General features: G+C 37.8%; 1 protein-coding gene across 10 annotated transcripts; it reads right to left on the minus strand.

Moving 5' to 3' along the window:
- Window positions 1-5326: 5326 nt before the first annotated feature.
- On the minus strand, window positions 5327-11503 carry LOC107812838 (uncharacterized). 10 transcript variants are annotated; one of them, XM_075227102.1, is made up of 8 exons: window positions 10987-11503; window positions 9199-9693; window positions 8627-8806; window positions 8355-8528; window positions 8086-8133; window positions 7329-7750; window positions 6038-6342; window positions 5635-5808 (listed from the first exon to the last, which is right to left on the minus strand). In XM_075227102.1, the coding sequence occupies exons 1-8, from the start codon at window positions 11318-11320 to the stop codon at window positions 5787-5789; spliced, it is 1980 nt and encodes a 659-aa protein (XP_075083203.1). In that variant the 5' UTR covers window positions 11321-11503; the 3' UTR covers window positions 5635-5786. The 10 variants fall into 10 exon arrangements, with proteins under 10 accessions (XP_075083200.1, XP_016493498.1, XP_075083199.1 ...); XM_075227099.1 differs by having other exon boundaries at window positions 5327-6342; window positions 8355-8516; window positions 8627-8752; XM_016638012.2 differs by having other exon boundaries at window positions 5327-6342; window positions 8627-8752.
- Between the last annotated feature and the right edge of the window lie 12855 nt (window positions 11504-24358).

Raw genomic sequence — 24358 nt, forward strand, 5'->3', positions numbered from 1 at the left:
TGCCATGGATTTTGCTCACAAAAATCATCACACAGTCTCAAATAACCTGCCACCACATAAAAAAAGATCCATCAGTTCAACCCAAAACATCGGTATTATTAGATTAAAAAAATAGCACGAAGAAGAAGATGGGTTCTCTCTGAAAATTTGAGCTTTGATTTTTCTTTTTTCTTTTTCTTTTCTATGAGGTCCTGATGGTGAACAATTCTCTTTACAAAATATTGATGAATTCAAATAATCTCTTTTTTATGCGTGAATTTGTATTACTGGTATACTCAGGTTTCTAATCAATGTTGTCAATGGATAATGCATAGAAAAGTATAGAGGTTACTGGAAAATGGGGGAAGAATGAGTTTAAGAGAGAATAAGGGATCTGATATCCCGTCAACTTTTTTCTTTGCTTTTCTAATTTTTTTGATTTTCCCATATTTTTCCTCTTTTACGTGTTCTCTTCTCATTGGTCTGATGTGCCACGTCACGATCAAGTAATTTACACGCATTTTGTTTGCTTGGAGCTGCAAAATTTGTGTCTAATTGACACAATTTGTGTTCACTTCAAGTGTTCAATAGGTATTATCCATAATTTAGGTGTTCAAGTAAAAAATATTGCTTAGTTTAAGGGGTTGCATATGTATTCTGCCTTAATTAAATAAATAATATAATTATTACAAGTAATTCATGATTTGAGTCTTAAACTATCTGGACATAACATAATTAGTAGTTACTCATGGACTCTCATCACCTCGTGCGTACGTAACCCCCACAATTAGCAACAATTATTAATTTAAATCGCCTATAGGGTAAATTCCCTCTTACAAGATTAGATAAGAGACTTACCTTGTCTCAAAGTTCACTTTCCGATCACAACGTCGCGTTAAAGTCTCAATTGGATGCCGAAAAATCTGAAACTATTCAAATGTTATACAAAATAATTAATACATGCTCAATAATTAGAAATTAGACTATTAAATTAATTACCCGACCCAAATTGGTAAAATTTTTAAAATTCACCCTCGGGCCCACATGCCCGGATTTCGGAAAATTTCGGAGGAAATCGTTACCCATAATCTCAAGAACTCAAATATACAGTTTCCATTCAATTCCATAACCATTTTCGTGGTTAAAATCTCATTTTTATCAAAACCTAGGTTTTTCATCTAAACTCTTGATTTACACAATTTACAGGTTATAATCTACCCATAATGTATGTATTTAACTCAAAGTGTGTAGAATTAACTTACCTTCAAGTTGCTAGTTGAAATCGGCTCTCAAAAAGTTCCAAAATCGCCCAAGAATGGAGGAAATATGGGCAAAAATGGCTCAGCCTCGCCCCTTTTAACATTCTGCCCACACAGCATTTTCGGACATGCGGCTCCGCACCTGTGGAAAAATCTTCGCAGGTGCGAGATTTCCCTTCTTGGCATGTCTCCGCACCTGCGTACAAGGGGCCGCTTCTACGCATCCGTAGGTGCCCATAGGAGTTCGTTTATGTGCCAATGCCCGCTTCTGCGCATTTTCCTTCGCACATGCGTGCGCGCAGGTGCGCCCAGAGGCTCCGCTTCTACGGCTTGGGGCTCGCTTCTGCGAGCTCGCACCTGCGGCTGGCCAAGTGCAGGTGCGATTGCAACAGAAGCTGGAAGCTTCAGCTGCTGCGCCAAATTCCAAAATTGGTCTGAGCCTCGTCCGGTTAACACCCGAGGCCCCCGGGGCCCCGCCCGAACATACCAACAAGTTTGAAATCATAAAACGAACTCGCTCGAACCCTCGGAATGTGTAAAACAACATCAAAACTAAGAATCATACCTCAAACCAAATTGGTTCAACTTAGGAATTTTAAATTCTTCAAACTTACTCCGAACGCGCCGAAACATACTTAAACTACTCGAAATGATATCAAATTTTGCGTGCAAGTTTTAAATCACCATACGAAACTATTCTCAGGCTCGTAATTCCAAACTGACCTCGATTACTCCAAAACCTACTCCAAACCAAATTTAAAGAACCTTAAAACCTTCAAATAGTTAGGTTTCACTATTAAGCACCAGAACGCTCCCGGGTTGTCTAAAATCCGATTTGAACATACGCCCAAGCCAAAATTATAATACGAACCTATTGGAACCGTCAAATCCCGATTTCGGGGTCGTTTTCTATAAATGTTGTCCGAAGTCAAACTTGACCTTTTTAAAGCTAAATTAAGGAACTAAGTGTTTCGATTTCAACCTGAACACTTCCAAATCCCGAACCAACCATCCCCGCAAGTTATTAAACAGTAAAAATACATACGGAAAGTTTTATTTAGGGGAACGAGGTTCAAAAAGGAAAAATAACCCGTTGGGTCCTTACAGGTTCAAACATGTCTTTGAGTCGGAAGGTCTTTCGAAAATAGTATCTCTACCATCACAAAGTAGGTTAAGATCCACGTACACTCTGCCCTCTCCAGACCTCACTTTTATGAGATTATACTGAGTTTTAGGGGCGAATTTACAGAGAGAGGTATGGGTTCACGTTAATTCATGCTCCCGTCCCTAGAATGCGCATATCACTGTAATTCTTCTGGTATAATGATTAAATTGGATCTGGGTGAACCAATGCACGAGACGCCACTTTGGTTCATTGGAGGTTGTGTGCCCTTGTGATTGTGTAGGTTAGGGTTCGAATCCCCTATCTTCTACTTCCCTTTATATTTTCTGTCTTTTCTTTTTTCTGTTTCTTGTCTTCCCTTTCGTTCTTTTATTTTTATGTTTCATTTTGTAGTTTTTCTTTTATTGCTTTATCTTTTCTTTATTTTATGTTTATTCTTTTCTCCTTTTTTCTTTCTTTTTTGGTTCATTCTTGAGTTTTAAAATTTCTAAAAAAATAAAATTCACATTTCCTCCTTACCTCTCTTTCTATCTCAATTTTCTTGCGAACAACGGTCATCCTCTAACTAATTTCTTTATTATTTCTCTCATTTATATTTTTCTTCGATTTGTGAAGTGAGTTTTCTCCAAATAACGATGCTATTATTAATCACTTTTAAGGTATAAAATTTGTTAAGAACAATTGTAAAGTGAATGATATTTCCTTGTGATAATAGTATTAACCATGGTTTGCTTGATAAGTTGTTATCATAGCAAAATTTTGATGGAGTCAAGCTAGACGGTAGTATAGTGCACACATACTCTTAAAATTCTAAATACGTCTCTGCTGGGTTTGTTATTGTGGGTGTACATAGGCCGAGTTGGTTAGGATTTTTCAATTACCATACCAACCCAATTGTCTCGAATTTTTAAATCTATAAACTAAACCAAACCAACAAAAATCGGGTTTTCAATCGCAATTTTTCTCGGGTTTTTCGGATTTTTTTCCCGACAAAATCTTCATAGTATAATTGTTTTAATTTGTGCTCTAATATCTCTTAGGTCCTAGTAGGATAAAACTATATAAGATGTTACCCAATAAAATAACACAAAATAATGTAAGATGGGTCATGATTATACTAAAATACTCAACAAATCGCATAAGATAAATATTGCTAATTAATAAGCCATAATAAAAATAAACATAATCTAAAAGTACTAAGTCATGTTAAAATAAGTACGACTAATAAGTTTTAAGTATTAATTACATGACTAAATAATATTAAAAGTAAGTTATGCATTTTCGCTATCTAAACCAATGCAAAACTAAAAATAAAAATATCCATTACCATTGGCATTCCTAGTATTGAATTGAATTTTTTTTCGTTAGCATTAGTATTGATTTGATTTTGTTTTGGGCTTTATTTGAGTTACTAACTTTTATGAGTTATAAAACATATTTGACCATTCAAAAGTTCTAAGTCCAAACTTGAAATAATACATTAAAAGAGAGAACTATTAGAGTTTAAAAAATATTTATAAATTACATTACAATAATTATTTTTATGTATAAAATATTTTTAAAACTTGTATTCATGCAATGTCGGGTTGGTTTGGTTTCGGTTTGATTTTTTTTAGTTAAAACTAAACCAAGCCAATTATGGTTGGGTTTTTTTCTAATACCAAACCAAATCAAACTAAACCATAGTCGGATTTTTTTTCTCGATTTGGTGCGATTGGTCAGTTTCCTTTGTACACCTCTAATTGTTGGGTCCAAACATGTAATGTCATTAAGGATGAAGTTGGTATGCTAATTTTAAATAATTTTTAAATAAGAAAATGCATCATTATATATTTTTTAAAAAGTGTATCACATAACAAGTGATGGCGGGACAACAACAGCCCAGTACAATCTCACCAGTGGGTTTGGGGAGGGTAGTGTGTACGCAGACATTACCCCTATCCTGGGGTAGAGAGACTATTTCCGATAGACCCTCGGCATTCCTCCATTCAAGAACTTCTCATCTTGCTCTTGAGGTGACTCGAACTCACAACCTCTTGGTTGGGAGTGGAGGGTACTCACCACTAGAGCAACCCAGGCGGGAGTACTAGAATATTCAGACCGTGGCCACAACAAATACGGCAAAGAATGTGAAATATCACTATCCAAAAGCAAGTCAAACGTTTTACGAAGAATGACAATTTCATTCTGCAAATAATAGGGCAATAACGTTGTCATCGTTAGTTGTATGAAATGACAGTCCACTCTGAAATTTCCTTTCCAGTTTCACTCGTTTGGCATAGATGGATCATAGCCCTGTTAATTCATTCTAAGGTACGGGTTCGAAAGAATTATTTTAAGTAATTCATTTAATACGTATGAATTACTAATTTAGAATTCAATAATTCAAAAGGTCTAAAATCCAGAGTCATAAACTTTAAATCATCGATTCAGAGGCAGGCCAATGTTAAAAAGAGAGGGGTCACTAACAGTTCGACAAAAATTTCATGTATACATGTATATGCCTTTTAAAAATTAGTGATATATTAATAGTGACACTATATATAAAGCTGATTGAATGAAAAAATACACCTGTGTGTCTGATGGTCCTTGCCTTGTGCTACATGCAATTTTTTCCCATGTAACTTCCAGTATAGTTGTCTCCTTTGTTGCTTTAATTTTGATGCTATTTTCTTCAGATTTAAGTCAGAAAACTTCATACAAACTGGTTGACTTGCTTGCTTATTGATCATTGGAAAATAATGAAGATTTGATAACCAATTCTTATAAGTTCTTCCAAATGAAATTCAATAATGCCACCTTAGACTTTAACATAGAAGATTTCAAAGATATGTATCAGTTCTTGTAAGATTTTGTGGATACAAATCTCCTACATTTGTAAACAAGTACAACTACAATAATAGCATTTAACTTGTTGTATAGTAAGTTGCTGCCTATTTTAGAATATTCTTGGAAAATAGCTCTAGGAAGATTCATGTATACTCAAACCTGCATCATGACTAATTTGACACATGCAATGGCATGGCAAGTTCTCTTACTCAATACAATCAAATTTTTTATACATTAAAAAACAAAAACAGCCCAGCGCATAAATCATCCGGCATTCACACAGGAACCGGGAAAGGGTCACACCCTAAGGGGGGCGTGATGTAAACAGCCTACTCCGTCAGTGGTTGATTAATTCCACGACTCGAGCTCATGACATATAGGTCACACTGAGACAATTTTACCATTGCTTTAGGACTCCCTTTCAAATGTTTAATAATTTAAGATCAATCCCAAACATACATGGGCATCTGCAATTACATCCTCCACACTGATGAAGTAGCTAGGTTCAATTCACGCGAGTCTCCACATGCAATTTCCTCAATAAAATGGGCGATTACTCTTCTTGCCAAAGATGCCACGCCCATAAGTCGAAGAAATCAAAGCAGCAAGGAGAGGAAACTGCATAAGCACAAAGGAGATGATAGGTAAACAAGCGAGTGTAGCCACAGGTACAAGAACATATGATTTCCTCTGCCCGGACACAAGATACACTGTTGCACTGAAGCTAAGCGTCATGAGTGTTATGGAAAGAAATAGTGTGAACAAACCCAGAATTAGACTTCTAGGCAAAGCATAGAGGAAATCTTCTTCTGCATAACGGGATGTCAGAACAGACAAAAACACTAACATAGAGGTGCTAGAAGCGAATAGTGATGCTGCATTTGAGATGGCGAAAATGCTGAAAGCACTGTTTCTGGAGAAAATGGGGAGTCCACTTTCATTGTTGTTTCCACCTGGAACTGTAATTGCTGCTGCAAATGCGATGGTAGCAACGAGTGCTGCTGCAATTGTGCACGAATTTGCTGTAGCTTTCATCCATTCCTCTCCGTTTATCTTCAACTCAGCATGTTCCTTAGTAAATACTTCAGCAGGAATTTTGTCCTCATTATTGCCAAATTCCCAATAAGAAGGCGGTACAAGCTTCTTTACTGCCTATACAAGATCGTTATGCAATGTTAGTGAAGATCTGCTGCCACAAGGGTTCTTTCTTTCTATTTGCCGAAAAGTATAAAATAGTTACTACTCCATAATACTACTAGGGTAAAATGACAGAAAAGGAAAGTGCATCAAAGAAGTTAGAAAAATTGAAATTGAGATTAATTAACTGTAAAATAAGGTTCAGATACACGGTAGCTCTACAAACAAACTTGTTTTGTTTAGAAATGAGTGGTCAAATCCTAAACGTTGTGCTTAAAGTAAGTTATTGAATGGCATATTAATCCACAAAAGAACTATGGTGAGAGGTACATGTCCAACCTAAGTTGCTTGGACACGGGTGCGGGTGTCCGACACAGGTACGGATCTAGAAGTCGGATCCTTCGAGATATAAATTCTAAAATTCGGGGATATTGATCCTAGTACGGATACAGGTGCTCGGATTCGGATAAAAATAATTTAAAAATATAAAAATATCTCTAAATTATGAGAAATTTTGTGCAATATTTACGTATAGCTTGTAAAATATAGATTTCTTTTTTATTCTCAAGTTGTAGATAATTAAAGGATTGATTTCCTAGATAAGGTATGTTATTTTCTTCACATTTACCCTAGTTTTGGTTTTGATTTCGGGAATCAAATTGTATATCGTCTCGAATTTTTCGTTTGTTGTGGTCAAAGTACCCAAAATTCTTTGACAAGATCTGGTACGGATCCCATACCCACACTCAAACTAGTGTCGTGTCGACACGGGTGCGGCACCTAAACTGCTGTGTCGGAGCAACTTAGCGTCCAACAATTAGCACGTCCAATGCTTACGAAACACACTTGCACATTTGACATTGGGATAACCTATGGTAACAAAATTCTTCCGCTGACAGGCTAAGAATAAAACTGGATTAGATCTGGAAGAAAAACTATGTATATTTACACGTAATGACATAAATTTAAAAAGTGCGGGAGTACAATGAAGTTATATTTACCTTAAACCACTGTAATTCTCGTTGCATATGAAGAGCTGGACCGGAAACGAGATTTAGTTTATTTTGTGGCGCCAGTTTTCCAGCCAAATGCAGCATGGTATTGCGAGATGAGTCTATCGAAATCATCAACTGATGCCTATGCTGACTCATCTGGTAAACCAAGTTAAACACGTTTTCGCAGCGATGCTCTATTGCAATGTGAAATATATTCTTGCCACTTCGGTCGGTAAAGTGAACTAATGAAGGAAATTTCCTCACAATAATTTCAACAAGCTCATAGCTGCCGTAGCGTGCTGCTTCAAGAAGAGGACGACTAACAATTGAGACAACTTCTTCGTGACTCAAACTCTCTATTTTCTCGCATAGGCATTCTGCAAGCTTAAGTGCATTGTAATGTTTTTTGTTGTGTTTCAAAGGAGGCACTGCAATGCATGATCAGACGTTAGACGATGAGCAAAATCTCAACGTGTTTAGATTTTTGGGAGGTGAAGTAAAATGATATATGTATGAATGGGAAATGTGAATGACTTATTATTTAGCAGTACTACAATATACATACGAGTAATTGATGTTATCTCTAAACTACATGCCATCAAATTAGAACGACATTATTTTCTGACAAATTTGAAAATAGACATTCCGTTAAAGGAGTGATGTATATCATTTCCACTTTATATTTGAATAGCAAAGTATATAAAGAAAGATAAATTTCTTTATGAAATAAGGCACAATATATTGGGATAGCAGGAGAACTTACCTATTTTTTCAAGAACGACAAACAGAAAGGCACCCAACTTCTTGATCGCTGAACGGAGACCAAGTTATTTATTAGTTTAACACTATGTATAGAAATCCATGTCATTAAGTATGTCATATTTAGTACTTCAGTTAATTCATTTTCTCTTCCTTTTTGTTTTTCTCCTTTTGAGAATGTCTCTGCCTTCAAAATATGTTGTGGACATATCTCTTGGACCAAATTTATATCCCTCAAAAGTTGAAGGAAAAAGGAAAGATGATAAAACTCACCTGTAATGAAGTAAATCCTTTGATAAGACTCACCAGTAATGAAGTAAATCCTTTCACAAATTGGTGAAAACCAGCAGTTTTTTGGCTTTAACATTTGTCGTTCATTGGTTACATTCTCAATGTCATTCCGTATTCTTTCGTGTGCGTCTTCTTGAAGTTGACCTGATGGGAACACTTTATTAAGACAAATGAAATTAAAAGGTGATTACTGAAACACGAGTTAATTAAAGCTTTTTTCTTTCTTTTTACAGGAGGGCAAGGAGTTTACTCACACGAGAAGAATAATCGTTGCCAACAGTTTAAACGACTCTCACTTTGTTGCCAACAGTTTAAACGACTTCCACTACGGAATGCAAATTCCTTCATGGCAAGCTCCTTCAAAGCAGACGATCTTTCATCTGTGTCATTTTTTGCCAAATCAGGATGCTTTGTGACCAACTCTGTAGCGAAATCTGCCAATTATTCTTGCTAAATATTAGAGTAGGTAATAAGCTGAAATGATATACTCCCTCTGTCCCAATTTATGTTGTGGAGTTTGACTCAGTATGGAGTTTAAATAAAAAAATAAGATTTTAAAAACTTGTGGTCTAAAACAAACCATGAATATTTGTGTGGCCGTAAAAATAAATTGTTTCTAAATAAGAAAATGTAACATTCTTTTTCGAACTGACTAAAAAGGAAAACCACATAATTGGGACGAAGGGTATATTAGATATAGGTATATATAAGATTGGGACTATAAATTATCTTATAGTATAATTGATCAATGATCAAATGAAGCATTCAAGAGTGAACTTGTGAAATGTAGAATAAAATTGTAAACTAAGAGATAAGATGTGCTCACCATACATGTCAGAATGGATTAATCGACGGAGAAGCCTAATACCACTGGAGCCTGTATAAGAATCAAGGACTGTGGTGACACCCAAAAGATAAATATACACATCCATAGAATTATATCCATATTCAGCAGCATCATGGATTGGAAAAAGACCATCGCAACCAATATTAGGCAAATCCTTATTTCGGGCAACAAGGATTTTAGCTGCATGTAAGTTGCCAAATCTAGCAGCATAGTGAAGAGGAGTGCTCCCAAGACAATCTGTCATATCTAACGGGTCGTCCGCCATCGAGGCCACCAACTTCTCGACGAAATGCTTGGCATTATCATTCTTTGCACCAACCGCGACGTGTAGTGCTGTCTGTAAGAAAGAGTTGAGCGGAGCTCTGCTCGCGTTGTTGTCTCGATTGAAGAATGCTTCTGCTTTCTCCCAAGTTCCATCCAGTGAAGCTCTGTATAGTGGCAAGTATTGGTTGTAATCTTCTTCATCACTATCTTCTGTAAAATCACAAATCCTCATTATATGCAATCCTTTTTTTAATAACCATGGTGTCCGGATCAACTTGCACGCACCTCTATTAATTTTAGAGGGTACCTGTGACCTCTCACCAGCACAGATACTGGATAACTCTACCCGACAAGGCTATTATACGCAATCTATTATATTGCCCATTGTTACCAATCCCTTTTAAGTAACTTTTTAAAAGTTATAATATGTAAATTCTGTTTTAAACTAATTATATTGCTTTGTCTATACTTCAAATGATGATATATCTTATTCCACATTATGATTTCACAAGATAATTGACTGGTGCTTTTTATTTGCAACACCTATATCTTACTCTTTCTAGCTACGGGTTTGGCAGAACCCAATACTTTTGGCCAAAATCCTGTATTTGTATGAAGAAATCCCTTGAATATGTATAAATAATTTATCCAGAACCCAGTAAGCTGTTTTTTCTAGAATTTAGAACCCATCAATTTCTACATAATTTTTAATAGCGTGATGTCATTTCCCATTTTTAGTCTATGTTATTGGATTTGCAAATATAACAAACTAATTTATGGAGTAAAAAATGCAAACAAATAGCAATAAAACATGTCAGTTAAGTAACTTAGGATAATGAAAGAATGATAAAAGTGTGAGAACAACAAAAATAAGAGCTGCACCCAAGGGTGTAAACTAGTGGTCCGTGAACTGTGGAAAGAACCATGAGGTCTCAGCTGCAAATCCTACCTTGGCGAACAGAGTTATCCGATACTTTTGCTGGTGGGAGTTAGCATGCGTCCCTGAAATTAGTCGAAGTACGCCTAAACCGACTCGGAAAAAATAAGCCTTGCATCCAAGACTTAACTAGTAGTCAGTGAAGTATCTTGAGAACCATGAGGTCTCAGGTTCAACTTCTGACGAAGGCAAAAATACTAGGTAATTTCTTTCCATCTGTCCAAGCCTTGGCGAACATAGTTATCCGATACTTGTGCTGGTGGGAGTTAGCATGCATCCCCGAAATTAGTCGAGGAGCGCCTAAACTGACTAGGAAAAAATAAGCCTTGCATCCAAGGCTTAACTAGTAGTGAGTGAAATATATTGAGAAACATGAGGTCTCAGGTTCAAATCCTAGCGAAGGCAAAAAAATTAGGTGATTTTTTTCTCTGTCCAAGCCTAGGTAGACAAAGTTATCCGATACTTTTGCTAGTGGGAGCTAGCAGGTCACGGAATTAGTCAAGGTGCACGCAAAATGACCGAATATCACGGTTATAAAAAATAAAAATAAAAAATATTAGCCTAACCTTCAAATTGAGGATTGCAAATATGGTCCAACTCCAACCAAACATCTCTTGCAGTAGCTTTATCGAGTACATCTCTAAGGACTTGTTCAGTAAGAGAGCCGAGAATCAATCCTTTAACAAAACGGTCACTCTTTTTCCATTGCAAGTAATCTAACCCATCAGTTTCTAGGGGTGATGTGATTGTTCCGTCGACAAAACCAACTAATTCTTGACTTTCAAGCAGACAAACTATCTGTGCTTTCCAAAGACTATAATTTGATTTTGATAGCTTTATTGATACAAAATTTGCTTCATTTACTGCTAATAAGTAGCGGCTTGGGATCTCAATTGCCATAGAATATGCAGAAATATCATATAGACATATACAGTTGTTCGTACTTGCAAGTTCACAAGGGGAAATGAAAAGATAATAGGTCCACTGAAAAGCTTTTAACCAAAGGACTGTGACAATAATCCACTTGAGAATCTAACTTTCCCTTTTTGTTCCTTTTCTTCTCTATTTTTTTTTTTTAATTTTATGTAGAATATCCTATGTGCCATTATTAATAACAATAACAAATGGGGTCCGAAGAGGGCGGGGTGTACACACACCTTATCCCTATATCGTATGTGAGGTAGAAAAATTATTCCTGATAAACCCTCTTCAAAATAAGTATTTAAAAACTATAAGAGTGAAAAAAATTAAGAAAAAAATACCTAAGAAAAAAATGTAAGACGTAGAAAAGCCGGTTCCAACAAACTCTAAGCTTAAGATAAGTGTTTGAATCTAACTTTGAGAATCTAACTTTCTCTTTTTGTTCCTTTCTTTTTCTCTTTTTTTTTTAATGTAGAATATCCTAAGTGACATTGTTAACAACAACAATAAGTGGTGTTCGAGGAGGGTGGGGGTGTATATAGACCTTACCCCTACCTTATGTGAGGTAGAAAGAATATTCTCGGTAGACTCTTAGCTCAACAAAAGTGTTTGAAAAATACAAAAATAAAAAATTTAAGACAAAAATGCCGACAAGAAAAAGGTAGAAGATAGAAAGGTTATTTTTGATATATTCTTAGCTCAAGAGAAGTGTTTGAAAAATATAAGAGTAAGATGAAAATAATGAAGGGAAAAAAATAGTAACAACAAAAGAGTAGCATATCTAAGGTAAAAAACAAAAAAAACACAATAGTGATAACATATGTGGCATTGTTAAAAAGGTTCATTAAGTGAGTTGGGGTCATTATTAGAATTACAAAAAAGTTGGGGGTGCTTTTCAAACTCTCTAAAATTCAATTAGCTGAGTTAGCATACCTACTTGATTTTTTCAATAAAACTTAATGAGTTCCGTCCCTTCATTTTTAGTTGTCCACTATTTTAAAAATAGATTTTTACTTTTACGTGTCACTTTTAGCATATTAAGAGAAAATAATTTCTTTTTTCTTATTATCCCCACCGTATTAATTACTCATTTCAGATAATTTTCTCAAATCCATTAAAAATATGCATCAATTTATATGGGTATTATGGTAAATTATGCACTTCATTTATTATTTTTTAAGGGATGTGCAAAGTCCATAGGACAAGTAAAAGTGAATGGAGGGAGTATATATTAAGTAATCAACTCAATGATTTTAAAGTGATAAAAAAATAGTGTATTAACTTTGTACTAGAAAGGTTTAAGTGAAATGATTATTTGAAAAATTAACTCATGTATTTCAATAAAGTTCAACGGTAAATTTCGTAAATAACCACATAATTATAGATTTTTTGAGTCAAAGTCACACAACTTTATTTTATCACTTAATACTTACAATACAACTAACCAAATGATGACAACAGGTAGAAAATATAATTTTAGGTGGGCTTTTTAAAAATTTTCCTTTTCAAATTTTTAAACAAATGACCATCGAAAAAAAATTAAACAAATGTGGATTCATCGCATCAATAAGCTATTGGCTATATTATCTTTTTTTTTTTAAATCAGGATAGGTTTGGGATCTCAAATGCCATAGATGCAGAAATATCTCATACAGCCTTTCCTGCTTGCAAGTAGGGGGGATAAAGACTATACGTCCAAAGTTTGTGGAGAGACCAAAGGACTGTGACAGTAATCCATTTGAGAATCTAACTTTCACTTTTTGTTCCTTTTCTTTTGTCTTTTTTATGTAGAATACCCTATGTGGCATTGTTAATAATAACAAGTGGTGTCACAATGCGGTGTACACAAACCTTACTTTTTACTTGTGTTAGGTAGCAAAGTTATTTCTGATAAACTCTCAGCTCAACATATTATTTGAGAAATATAAGAATAAAAATATTAAGATGAAAATACCTAAGAAAAAAAATAATAAAGGTGTTTACCCACAAAACGGTACAGTTAAATTTATACGTGGTTTCTAGACAAGTGAACTAATTTGATCCCGAAATAATGCAATAATTGAAAAAATATACAATACTTAGCCTTAAAATGTAGATGAAACAGACAGTTCCGGGAATAAAATTTTTGAGCACAGCAATGATGAGATCAAAAAGCGGGAAAGTAAGATTGTATTAAGCTTTGTATATAATGTAGTGTAAGTTTAGCCAGAAAATTCATGTCCTTTACAATGATAACTAGGCTCACTATTTATAGTTGTGTCTAGGGAAGGAGGTCCTAGGATCGTGTCCTCCTTTAATGTCAATTATGAGGGTCATTGATGAAGATGTAACGGTGAACATAAATGTCAAATTCTCTGTAACGGGCCGTCGCTCTTAATGCTGCAGAATATTTCTTATTAAATGCTACCGGACACAGAGCATTTAATACATCTTTATGAACGTTATCCCTTCTGGTGACAAGCGGAATGGCTGCGTTCGGTCTTCGGCCATCCCTGTCTTGGGTTCTACGCGTCTTTCCTTTAGATGACTACGTGTAATATTATATTTTACCCTATACAGTCCCCCTGCTTTCCGGTGACATAACTTTGTGTTACCGGAAAGTTGGTAGAAATACTCTTTTAGTGGGAATTACTATAACTCCCTCTGAAGGCTTTCTGACGGTTGATTAGACACACGTCTCTCCGCATTTAATGCTCATAATACGCGTCATCACACGATTCAGCATAGCTTTTGCCGATTATCGAGGTAATCATGGCCATAACTTTAGCCGCCAAAATTTTACGTATACGCATCATTCTTTTCCTCTGCACTTCATAATTTCTCGAGCTTCTGATTTGTATCTTTGTTCTCCATCCTTTCTCTAATTCTCTTCAAACAAAAACCTTTTCCTTTTTCTTATTCAATGGCTTCTTCCTCCAAGCGTGCCGGTTCTTCAAAGAACAAAAACAAAGTCGAGGACTCTGCTCCTCCAACGGTGGATTCAATCATCCCTAGAAGTCTTATTACCACAAAGACTTTGAAGAAAAAATCTACTGCTAATTCGCGTACATAGGCCGTCAGCATGTATCCTTCTTCCATACGGCCTTCGAGCATTCCTGCTGTGAAGGAAGACTGTCGCTGCCATGACTTAGAAATTATCGCTCCCGATATGTCGGAGTGAGTCACCCTTCCTAAGGAAGGTTTTACATATGTTTACACGTATCCCTTTATTTTGGGTGCGTTTTCTTTGAGTGGGGAGATTGATTCCGTGATTGCGAAGTTTTGCCTCCGCTACTAAGTGTGTTTGGCACAAGTAAGTCCTTCTGTGTGGAGGACGGTTTCTTGCCTTCGGTGTTTGTGTCAGGAAACTATAGAGGAGCTAACCTTAGCTCATATGATGAATCTCTATTCTCCTAAAATCTTCTGCAGGGGAATGATAAACCTCTACAAGTGTGGCCACCATACTTTGCTGTCTAGCATGGATGATAACAACAACCGTGGGTGGATGGAACAATTCATTGTAGTCGCCACCAACGACATCATTCCGGCAACAGCTTCATCCTTTTCGGCCACTTAGAACCGCACTTGTAAGCTCTTTGTTTAGTATTTCTTTTTACTAAATATTTTTCTATAGTCATATTGATCCTCCATCCTTCGTTTGTTTCAACAACTTGATAGATCCCACCGATGATCGAAGGTTTAGACTGGTGGGTACAAAATATCTTGCACGTTACGACACCTGAGACTCGGCTCTGTAACGAATTGGCCCCTAAATACGGGTGGAAGGCCAAGAATCATGGTAACTCAAACTCGCCTTGTTTCAATTTTTCATGTAAAGAACTTGATTGATCTCTTCTAACTTGTCTACGAAATTAGGTCTACCCACGGGATCTGTTGTCGTTCCCGAGGAGGATGTCTTGGCTAATCCTACTAATGCAGCGAGGCTGCTTCAGAAGGCGCTTACTCGAACAGGTAGCTCAGGGCCTGCTTCAAGAACAAATGCTTCTTTACGGAATCCCCGGCTGGAGGACAAACAACCAAAGAGAAGACGCTCCTCTGCAGTCAAGGAAAATAATAAGAGAGCGAGGACCGATGCCCCCGAGTCATCTCCGGTAGCGATGGTGATTGGCCCTCCTTCTGGGCCGGTCATAGACACCGTGACGATTGATGATGATGAAGAAGCTAGTGATGAGGGAGATTTTTTAAATAGAAGACAACGATCTTCACCATCTCAACAGGATGCTCAACCTATTTAGAGAGTTACACCAACCGAGGATGATGCATCGGCACTTTGGGGAGAGTTTGATTTGGTAGATAATGTGAACTCTCATTTTCGGGCCACAATTGTTATGTCCGGTACTGCGGGGCTGAGTACTGGATCCCTGCCGTCTTTGGTTAGCGAGCATCCATACACCAACATTGCATTTGATGTAACTGCTTCTTACCCTTCGACTCTATTAGCTTCATCTCCACTTCACCAACACCAGCAACTGCTACATCATTTCTACCTTCATCCACTCTTCCACCAGCAACTGCTACATCATTTCTACCTTCATCCACTCTTCTACCAGCAACTTCTACATCATCTCCGCCGACCGCACCTGACCATGGAGAGGGTGTTCCTCTTCCCTAGTCCCTAGTTCATGGGAATTTGGGGCAAAATTATGCGGCCCCTTCTGAAGATCCACAAAAGAGGAGGAACGTTACTCTTTCGGTCTTTACCGAATGCAACTTGCTATCCCGGCCGGTAGATCTTGCTAATTATCTGAAGCCTTTGGCTTCAGAGAAAGACTGGGAAAAGATTCAAGCACTCTCGAGGGAGTGTTTGTTGAACAATGTCATGCACAATGTCACATCGGTGCGTTCCTTTCTTCCTTTGTTATTTCCTCTACTTTTGTATGAATATATTCTAAGTTTTACTTCTTCTTGTTTTGTAGGCCAACTTTCTTGCTTCCGAGGATCTTTAGAGGTTGATTCGTGAGAAGGAGGAACTTACTTCTGAACGGAATCAGCTTTTGGTGGAACGGGACCAAACTGTTCTTTGCCTCTCAGAACTAGAAACCAAAGCTACTAAGGTCATTATTTTGGAGGCTCATTTGCAGCAAAGCGAGCAAGAAATGGTAACCCTTAGCCACGAAATTGTCTCGTTGAGGGTCAGATTTGATGAAGCCAAGGACAAATGGGCTGAAGTCCGGGACGCCGTTCTTGCTATAACCGAGCGCGAGGCTGCTACTGCCAAAAAAGTGACTGACTTAGAAGCAGCTTTGAACTCCAAAATCGAAGAGCTTGCTGTTATGAGGGCGAAACATGCCCAGTTAAAAGAGAAGTACAGGAAAACTATTGAGCATAATAGGCTCTTTAGTTCAGTTGTCCACGACCTTGATGTCAGCCTCAAATCTGCTAGGTCCGCCCGGGAAAACCTTTCTACCGAGGTAACCCAACTCAAAGAAGAACTCAAGCGCTGAGAGGCTTCCCTCGTTGTTGAAACAACTTACGCCATGTACAACATAAAGAGAAAAACCTTCGAAGAGGCCAAAGCTAGTGTCATTGACTTTGATGCTGAAATTGCTAAGGCACGTGAGCTTGAGTTAGCTACTAAAAGTGGACTCCCATCGAGGTCTGATGTACCTGGCCCTTCTGGTTCTGGTTCCAAGTTTTTGGAAACTGATGAAGAATGGAAAGATGATGATGCCGAAGGCCAAACTGATGAAAATATTGAGCCATCGGTGGACCCACCTACTTCTCCCGGGGATGCGGACACTTCTCTTCCTCCTGGTTCCAGAGACACTAGAGTTTAGCTTTTATTTTCTTTTTCCCATTTTGTACTTTTGCCGTTTTTGCACATTCTTGTAAATAAAGACATATTTTTGCTCAAGCATTGTTTGAGTCTTACTTTCGTTTGAATATCCATGCAAGTCTTTAACCTTTGCATTTGCTTAAAAATTCTGCGAACGTTTTTTTGTTCGCGCTTTACTATGTGTAGCCTCGGATGCATTTTCCTCGAAGCACTTTGGTTTCGAGCATTATCCCTTTTATATGAGGGTTTCTATAAGTATTTGCGCAAGTTTAGTTTTTGCGTCCTTTCGTGTATGTCTTCGAGTGCATTTTTGCTCGAAGGCATTTTGATTCCGGGCACAAATTCTTCTGAAACCAACCCTTTAACGTGAGGGTTTTCATAAGAGAGGGCCCTCTTATGTTTACGATGCTCTTGAAGAGGACATCTCATATTCTTTACGGCACTAACATTTGAAGTAATTATTTAACTTTCAAATGACAAAGTTAGTTCATCGTTCAAACAAGAAACAAGATAAAAAGATTTCATTTCATATAATTCTTTCTATTTTCAAAAGTACACAAGCATTTATTATGCTAAGAAATTGTCATTACTTGTGGGTAGCATTTATTATGCTAAAAGGAAATTATCATTAATTGTGGCTATCTTGTACAACTTATTTCTACGGGACTGGCTGCGCATTCCCCGATCTCGATGATGCATTTGGTTTTCGAATTTTCATTTCCCGATTGACGTGGCAGTCAATGTTGACGTATCCTCATATCATTCCCCCCTCAGTATTTGAATGCCAAGAATGTGAATTGGAACACTGGAAGTCTTGTGTCTTCAAAATATTCCACCAATGAATTGCTAGATAATCCTTAACTCGGCAACATACCTTACTTCCCCTTAGGAATCCATGTTATCGAGCGAAAGAATATCTAACAATCCTCTAGTGGTGTGTGCTCATGAACGGTCGGGTAACCTCTGTTCGGTAGCAAACTTAACTTCCCGGTGGGAATTTGCTATCGAACCAAAGATTATCTAATTGTCCCTAGTGGAAGCTTGTTTGTTCGCCTTGCTATCAAAGGTCTTATTGTTGTTGTCTTCGCAGTATGCTTTCTATCGCTACCTCACTAAAAACCTTGCCAGAAAAACTCAATTGGGACAAAAACTGAATGAAGGAAAAAAGAGTGTAGCACATACTTTTCGCTTGAATAATGTTCATCAGCGATAATATCTTTTGAGGTGTATCACATTCCAGTTGCTAGGAAACTTGTCTCCATTCTGGTTCTCTAACTCGTATGAACCTTTCCCAGTGATAGCTGAAATCCGGTAGGTACCTTCCCACGTCGGACCTAGCTTCCCCGCGTTGAGCTCCCGGGTATTTTGGGTTATTTTCCTTAGAACCAAATCTCCTACTTTGAAATAACGGAGGTTGGCTCTTCAAATATAATATCGCTCTATTCTCTGCTTTTGAGCTGCCATTCTTACACGCGTCAAGTCCATGCGCTCCTCGAGCAGTTCTAAGTTGATTAACATTGCTTCGTTGTTCGATTCTTCATCTGCCTAAAAATATCTCAATGTGGGTTCACCCACTTCCACCGGGATTAGGGCTTCAACACGGTACAAAATGGAAAAAAGAGTTTCTCATGTGCTCGATTTGGCCATTGTTCGGTAGGCCCATAGAACTTCGGGCAAATCTTCGGGCCATTTGCCTTTTGCTGCTTCTAACCTTTTCTTGAGGTTTTGAATAATCACTTTATTTGTTGACTCCGCTTGACCGTTTGCACTCGGATGATAAGGGGAAGATATGATCCTCTTTATCTTCAAATCTTCGAGGAACTTTGTAACTTTTGCACCGATAAACTGTGGCCCATTGTCGCATGCTATCTCTTTTGGTATTACGAACCTGCAAATTATATTTTTCCACTGGAAATTGACCACTTCGCATTCTCCGATCTTCTGATAAGGATCTTCTTCCACCAATTTAGAAAAATTGTCACTCAAAATTAAAAGAAACCTTACCTTTCCGGGAGTCGGTGGCAGCGGTCCGACGATGTACATCCCCCATTTCATGAACGGCCATGGGGACAGAACCGAATGTAAGGGTTCTGCCAGTTGGTGTACTAGTGGTGCGTAGTGTTGGCACTTATCATATTTTTGTATGAAGTCATTGGCGTCTTGTTCCATGAGAGGCCAGTAATATCCTACCCGTACTAACTTCAGCACCAAAGAATCTGTGCCCGAGTGATTGTCGCATATCCCTTCGTGGACTTTTCTCATGACATAATTAGCTTCTGACGCTCCTAGGCACCGGGCCAGCGGTCCTTGGAAGGATTTTCTATACAATTGGCCTCTCTTGAAGCTATAACGTGTAGCCTTGGCACGCAACGCCTGTGATACTTTGGGGTCTTCGGGAAACTTCCTATGCTCGAGATAGTCGATTATTTCATTTCTCGAGTCCCAAAACAGACTAATCAAATTTACCTTATAGTAACCATCCGTATCCAGGACTGAGTTCATCAGTTGCACTACCATCCCGGACTCCGATCCCTTTATTTCTGTCGATGATCGTAAGTTTGCTAATGCATCCGCTTCTACGTTATCCTCCCTCGGGATATGAGTAATTAACCACTCCCGAAATCATGCCAAAAGAGCCTAGACCTTTACCACGTATTGTTGCATACGTTATTCTTTGGTATCAAAGATCCCGTAGAGCTAATTTACCACCAGCTACGAGTCATATTTAATTTCGATAACCTCGGAATCAAGTCCCCGGGCCAATTCGATCCCTGCAATCAAAGCTTCACACTCTACTTCATTGTTAGTTAAAGGGATCATTCTGATGGCTTGCCTTAAGGTTTCCCCTGAAGACGTGATTAAGACTATTCCGAGTCCGGACCCTTTTATGCTGGAAGCTCCGTCCGTAAATAAGGTCCAAACCCCCGATATCGATTCCAATACCATTATTGCCTCCTTGATTGCCAGAGGCAGTAGTCCCGGACTGAAATAAGCCACGAAGTCAGCCAAGACTTGCGACTAAATTGCAGTCCTTAGTTTATATTTTATGTCGAACTCACTCATTTCGACGTCCCATTTGGCCAATCTTTCCGAGAGCTTGGGTTTATAGAGGATGTTCCGCAAAGGGAAAGTAGTCACCACAGCTATCGGGTGGCATTGGAAGTAAGGCCTTAACTTCCGAGCGGTGACTACGAGAGCTAAGGATGGTTTTCTAAATGTGGGTAGCGAGTTTCTGCTCACGTTCAAATTTTGCTAACATAATAAATGGGAAATTGCGTACCTTCGTCCTCCCGGACTAAAACCGAGGTAGACTAGCAATATTTCACCTTCTTTTGGTTTTTAGAGCAATGGGGGGGCGTCTTGATAAGTACTTCTTCAGGTCCCTTAGAGCCTGCTGGCACTCCGGTGTCCATTCGAAATTATTTTTCTTTTTGAGCAGTGTGAAGAAGCGATAATATTTTTCCGACGACCGGGAAATGAACCTGCTCAAAACTATTGCTAATCTTCCTATGAGCCTTTGGACTTTTTTTATGTTCGACAATTGATCCGGGATATCCTCTAGGGCCTTGATTTTGTCGGGGTTTACCTCAATTCCCTTTGTGAGACCAGAAATCCCAGAAACTTACCAGGATGTCATGCTATGCTTCCTCAGGATGTCGAATATTTCATGTTATGTTACCTCAGGATGTCAAATATTTCTTGCAAATGCTTAAGGTGCTCACCTGTATTCAAAGACTTAACGAGCATATCGTCTATATAAGCTTTAATAGTCTTTCCTATTTACTTTTCAAACATCTTATTTACGAGCCGTTGATTAGTGGCTCTGGCATTTTTCAACCCGAATGACATCACATTGTAATAATATGTACCGAAATTCATTATAAATGAAGTTTTTTTCTGATCTTCCGGGTTTATCTTGATTTGGTTGTACCCAGAATAAGCGTCGAGAAAACTCATTAACTCGTGTCCGGTGTGGCATCAATCATTTGACCGATATTTGGCAGTGGGAACGAGTATTTCAGGCATGCATTATTAAGGTCTTTATAGTCTACACACATGCAAAATTTATTGTTCTTCTTAGGAACTACTACTACATTGGCTAACCAGTCCGGATATCTTACCTCTCGAATTGAACCGATATTAAGCAAGCGGGTTACCTCTTCTTTGACTAATTTATTCATGGCCTCGGCAATAGGGCATTTCTTTTGTCTTACCGTAGGTGTGTTAGGATCCAAACTCAGCTTGTGCACGGCTACTTCCGTCGGGATACCTGTCATACCCTCGTGCGACCATGCAAAACAATCGACATTAAATTTAAGGAATTCAATAAAAACAAACCTGAGCTCCGGGTGCAGTCCTGTCCCCAAATGGAATTTTCTTTCTAGGAATTCTTCGAACAATGCAACTTTCCCCAGTTCCTCCGCCGTGGACTTTGTTGCGTCCGTCTCTTCTGGAACTTGGAAATATCTCGGCACCTGATAATGTTCTAACAACTCTGCTCCTAGGCTAACTTCTTCTAGCTCGGGAGTTGGTGTCGGTTCCTATAATTGCTATGTCGTGTGCTCCTTCCCTTTGATACTGGAAACCAAAATTGCATTCATCTCTCTTGATGTCGGTTGATCACCTTTTATCTGCTTGATTCCTTCGGGCGTTGTAAACTTTAGTAATTGGTGATACGTTGAAGGTAAAGTTTTCATCTCGTATAACCATGTCCTTCCCAGGATGATATTGTATCCCATGTAACCATCTACTACTTCGAAGAGAGTTGTTTTCATTACTCCTTCAGTGTTCGTGAGCAGCAAAATCTCTCCCCATGTCGTCACGCTTGCAAGGTTGAATCCAGCAAGGAGCTTTGTTGCCAGAATAATGCTTCCGGTGAGTTTAGATTGCTCAAATAATCTCCATTGTATGATATTAGCCTAACTTTCTGGATCCACTAAAACACGTTTAATCTTAAAATCCAACACATTTAAAGAAATTACCAGTGCGTCATTGTGTGGTAATAGCAATTCGCCTGCGTCCTCCTCCGTGAAAGTGATATCGTATTCCCGGAGTCTTTTACTATCTGTATCTTATACTTTTTTATCTTCTTCGCTGCCAAAAAGGTGACCCCGTTAATATCATTCCCTCCGAAGATCATATTGATCTTTTGGTGTGGGGGTTCCTCTCTTGCTTTCGAAGGTTCTGCGTTGTCTCTATTACGACCATAATTGTTATAAGCTCGGTTACTCAAGAATTCTCTGAGGTGACCATTCTTCAATAGTGTTGCCACATCTTCCCCGAGGTGTCGGCAGTCCCCTGTTCGGTGGCCGTTCGTCCCATGGTATTCTGTCACGACCCAATTTAGGATCATGACCGGCGCTTAGGAGCAAGTGCCCCCAAGTAAGCCTCATCGGTATTTTACAGAAAATCAGACAGAGTTTCCCCTATTTTAGGACTATTCAAAAGTTTTCCTGTCTGATAAACAATTAACAACCAACCAATATTCACCCAAATCAGTCACAATCTTCATCAACTAACCAAAATGAATTTTCACCAACAATACCATTACCAACATAATAATACTAAACCCATCTTAAAATATAGAGAGAAAGTGCAATACTAGTAACTAGTCCAATATAACGAATGAATCATCATGACACCAATAAGAATGACTATGGAGCGACTCTAAGAGTTTAAAAGAAAAGACAATAACAATAAATAAACTCTTCGCCCACGCGAACAAGTGCGGGGCTCACCAGGAACTATCAACCTGTGTGCTCTAATTAACAAAATTCTCACCCGTGTCAACTGTTGTCTTTGTAAAAAATTAGCGGGGAATGAGTCGCTAGCTTAGTAAGTAATAACATTAACCACAAGCATTTTTATTGGGGACAAGTCAGAAAACATGCTAATATATATATTAAACAGAAAATATCATAAAAATGCCCTTTCAGAAACAATAAACAATAATCAGTCTCATCATTTTTTTCATGTAATATAAATCAATTTACAATTCGGTAATAAGCTCGGTAAATACTGTGTAATATCAATATTCATGTTTGGGAGGTTTCAATGAACGGATCATATAATCGGTATAACTGTGGACTTCTTCGCAAGGAGTCAAATATAACGGTAGTCTCTACTCGAGGGAAATCAGTAACGGTATGCTAGTTCTACCTTCCCACTAGCGAGGGCTTTAACTGTAATCAGTAATTACAAGGTGCACCAGGTCTAACGAACCCTTCGTTATCTACGCGATCCTTCAACGTCAACTCCTATTTATACTTGTCTCTATAATCCGTATATACTCGTAGAAAATATTTTAAAACAATATAGGGAATTTCGGTTCTTATCAAATCATGAAATTTTATTTCGATAACAGTAAATTCAAGTAACGGTAAAACAGATCTAGTGACATCGGGAATATTAAAAACAACTGTAATCATCTCAAATTATTTTTCGGTATCATATATATTAAAAGACTTGTCCCGCGTGCAACTCAAAAATAATCGGTAACATATTCATATTAAAAACCATGAGTACATCATGCAAGTTATGAAAATACAAGTTGCAGTAAGATTACTACTCACAGTACTCGTGCCGAAATACCACATGCTTCATCTCGAGCAATTCATACAACTTCCTCCAATCAATCTATACTTACATAATATCGATCTCATGATAATTTCCTTATTTAGGCTAATTCATATTTGACTCTTAATGCACCGAATTATATTTACCCACATATGAGTAATTACTAACCTATCAACTCCAACCTATTCATATAATTTATTAATCCAATTTCATAAAGTTCTATTGATTCTTTAGGAAGAAAATTCTCAATTACGTGAATGAACTAGTATAATTTCTATTACTCTGTAGAATCTTTCATTCATGGGAATCAAAATTAAAATCTACCAGAAGAAGAAGCTTAAGTATTATCCATAAGACTCAATTAGTGATTAAGATTCCTCAACAGTTATAGCTATGGTTCCAGCGCACTGCATCAACTTCTTTTCTCTTTTCCTTCTTGCTTTCCCTGCTGTTTATTTTTTTGGTTTCTCCTGAAGCTTTTGCTTCGTTCCCATTCCCCTAACCCTTTTAAACTTTTGGCAGATATGTTTGTAATGGGCTTCGGCCCTTTTGTTTCAATTCGTTATCATTTTTCCTTTTTTTGTTTTGTTTTGTTTATTTAGTTGGTTATTTTTTATTTTTTTAAAACTTAAATTATTTACTAAATATCCCATATGTACCCATTT

The sequence above is a fragment of the Nicotiana tabacum genome, chromosome 12 (genome assembly GCF_000715075.1).
Source record: "Nicotiana tabacum cultivar K326 chromosome 12, ASM71507v2, whole genome shotgun sequence".
Lineage (NCBI taxonomy): Eukaryota > Viridiplantae > Streptophyta > Magnoliopsida > Solanales > Solanaceae > Nicotiana > Nicotiana tabacum.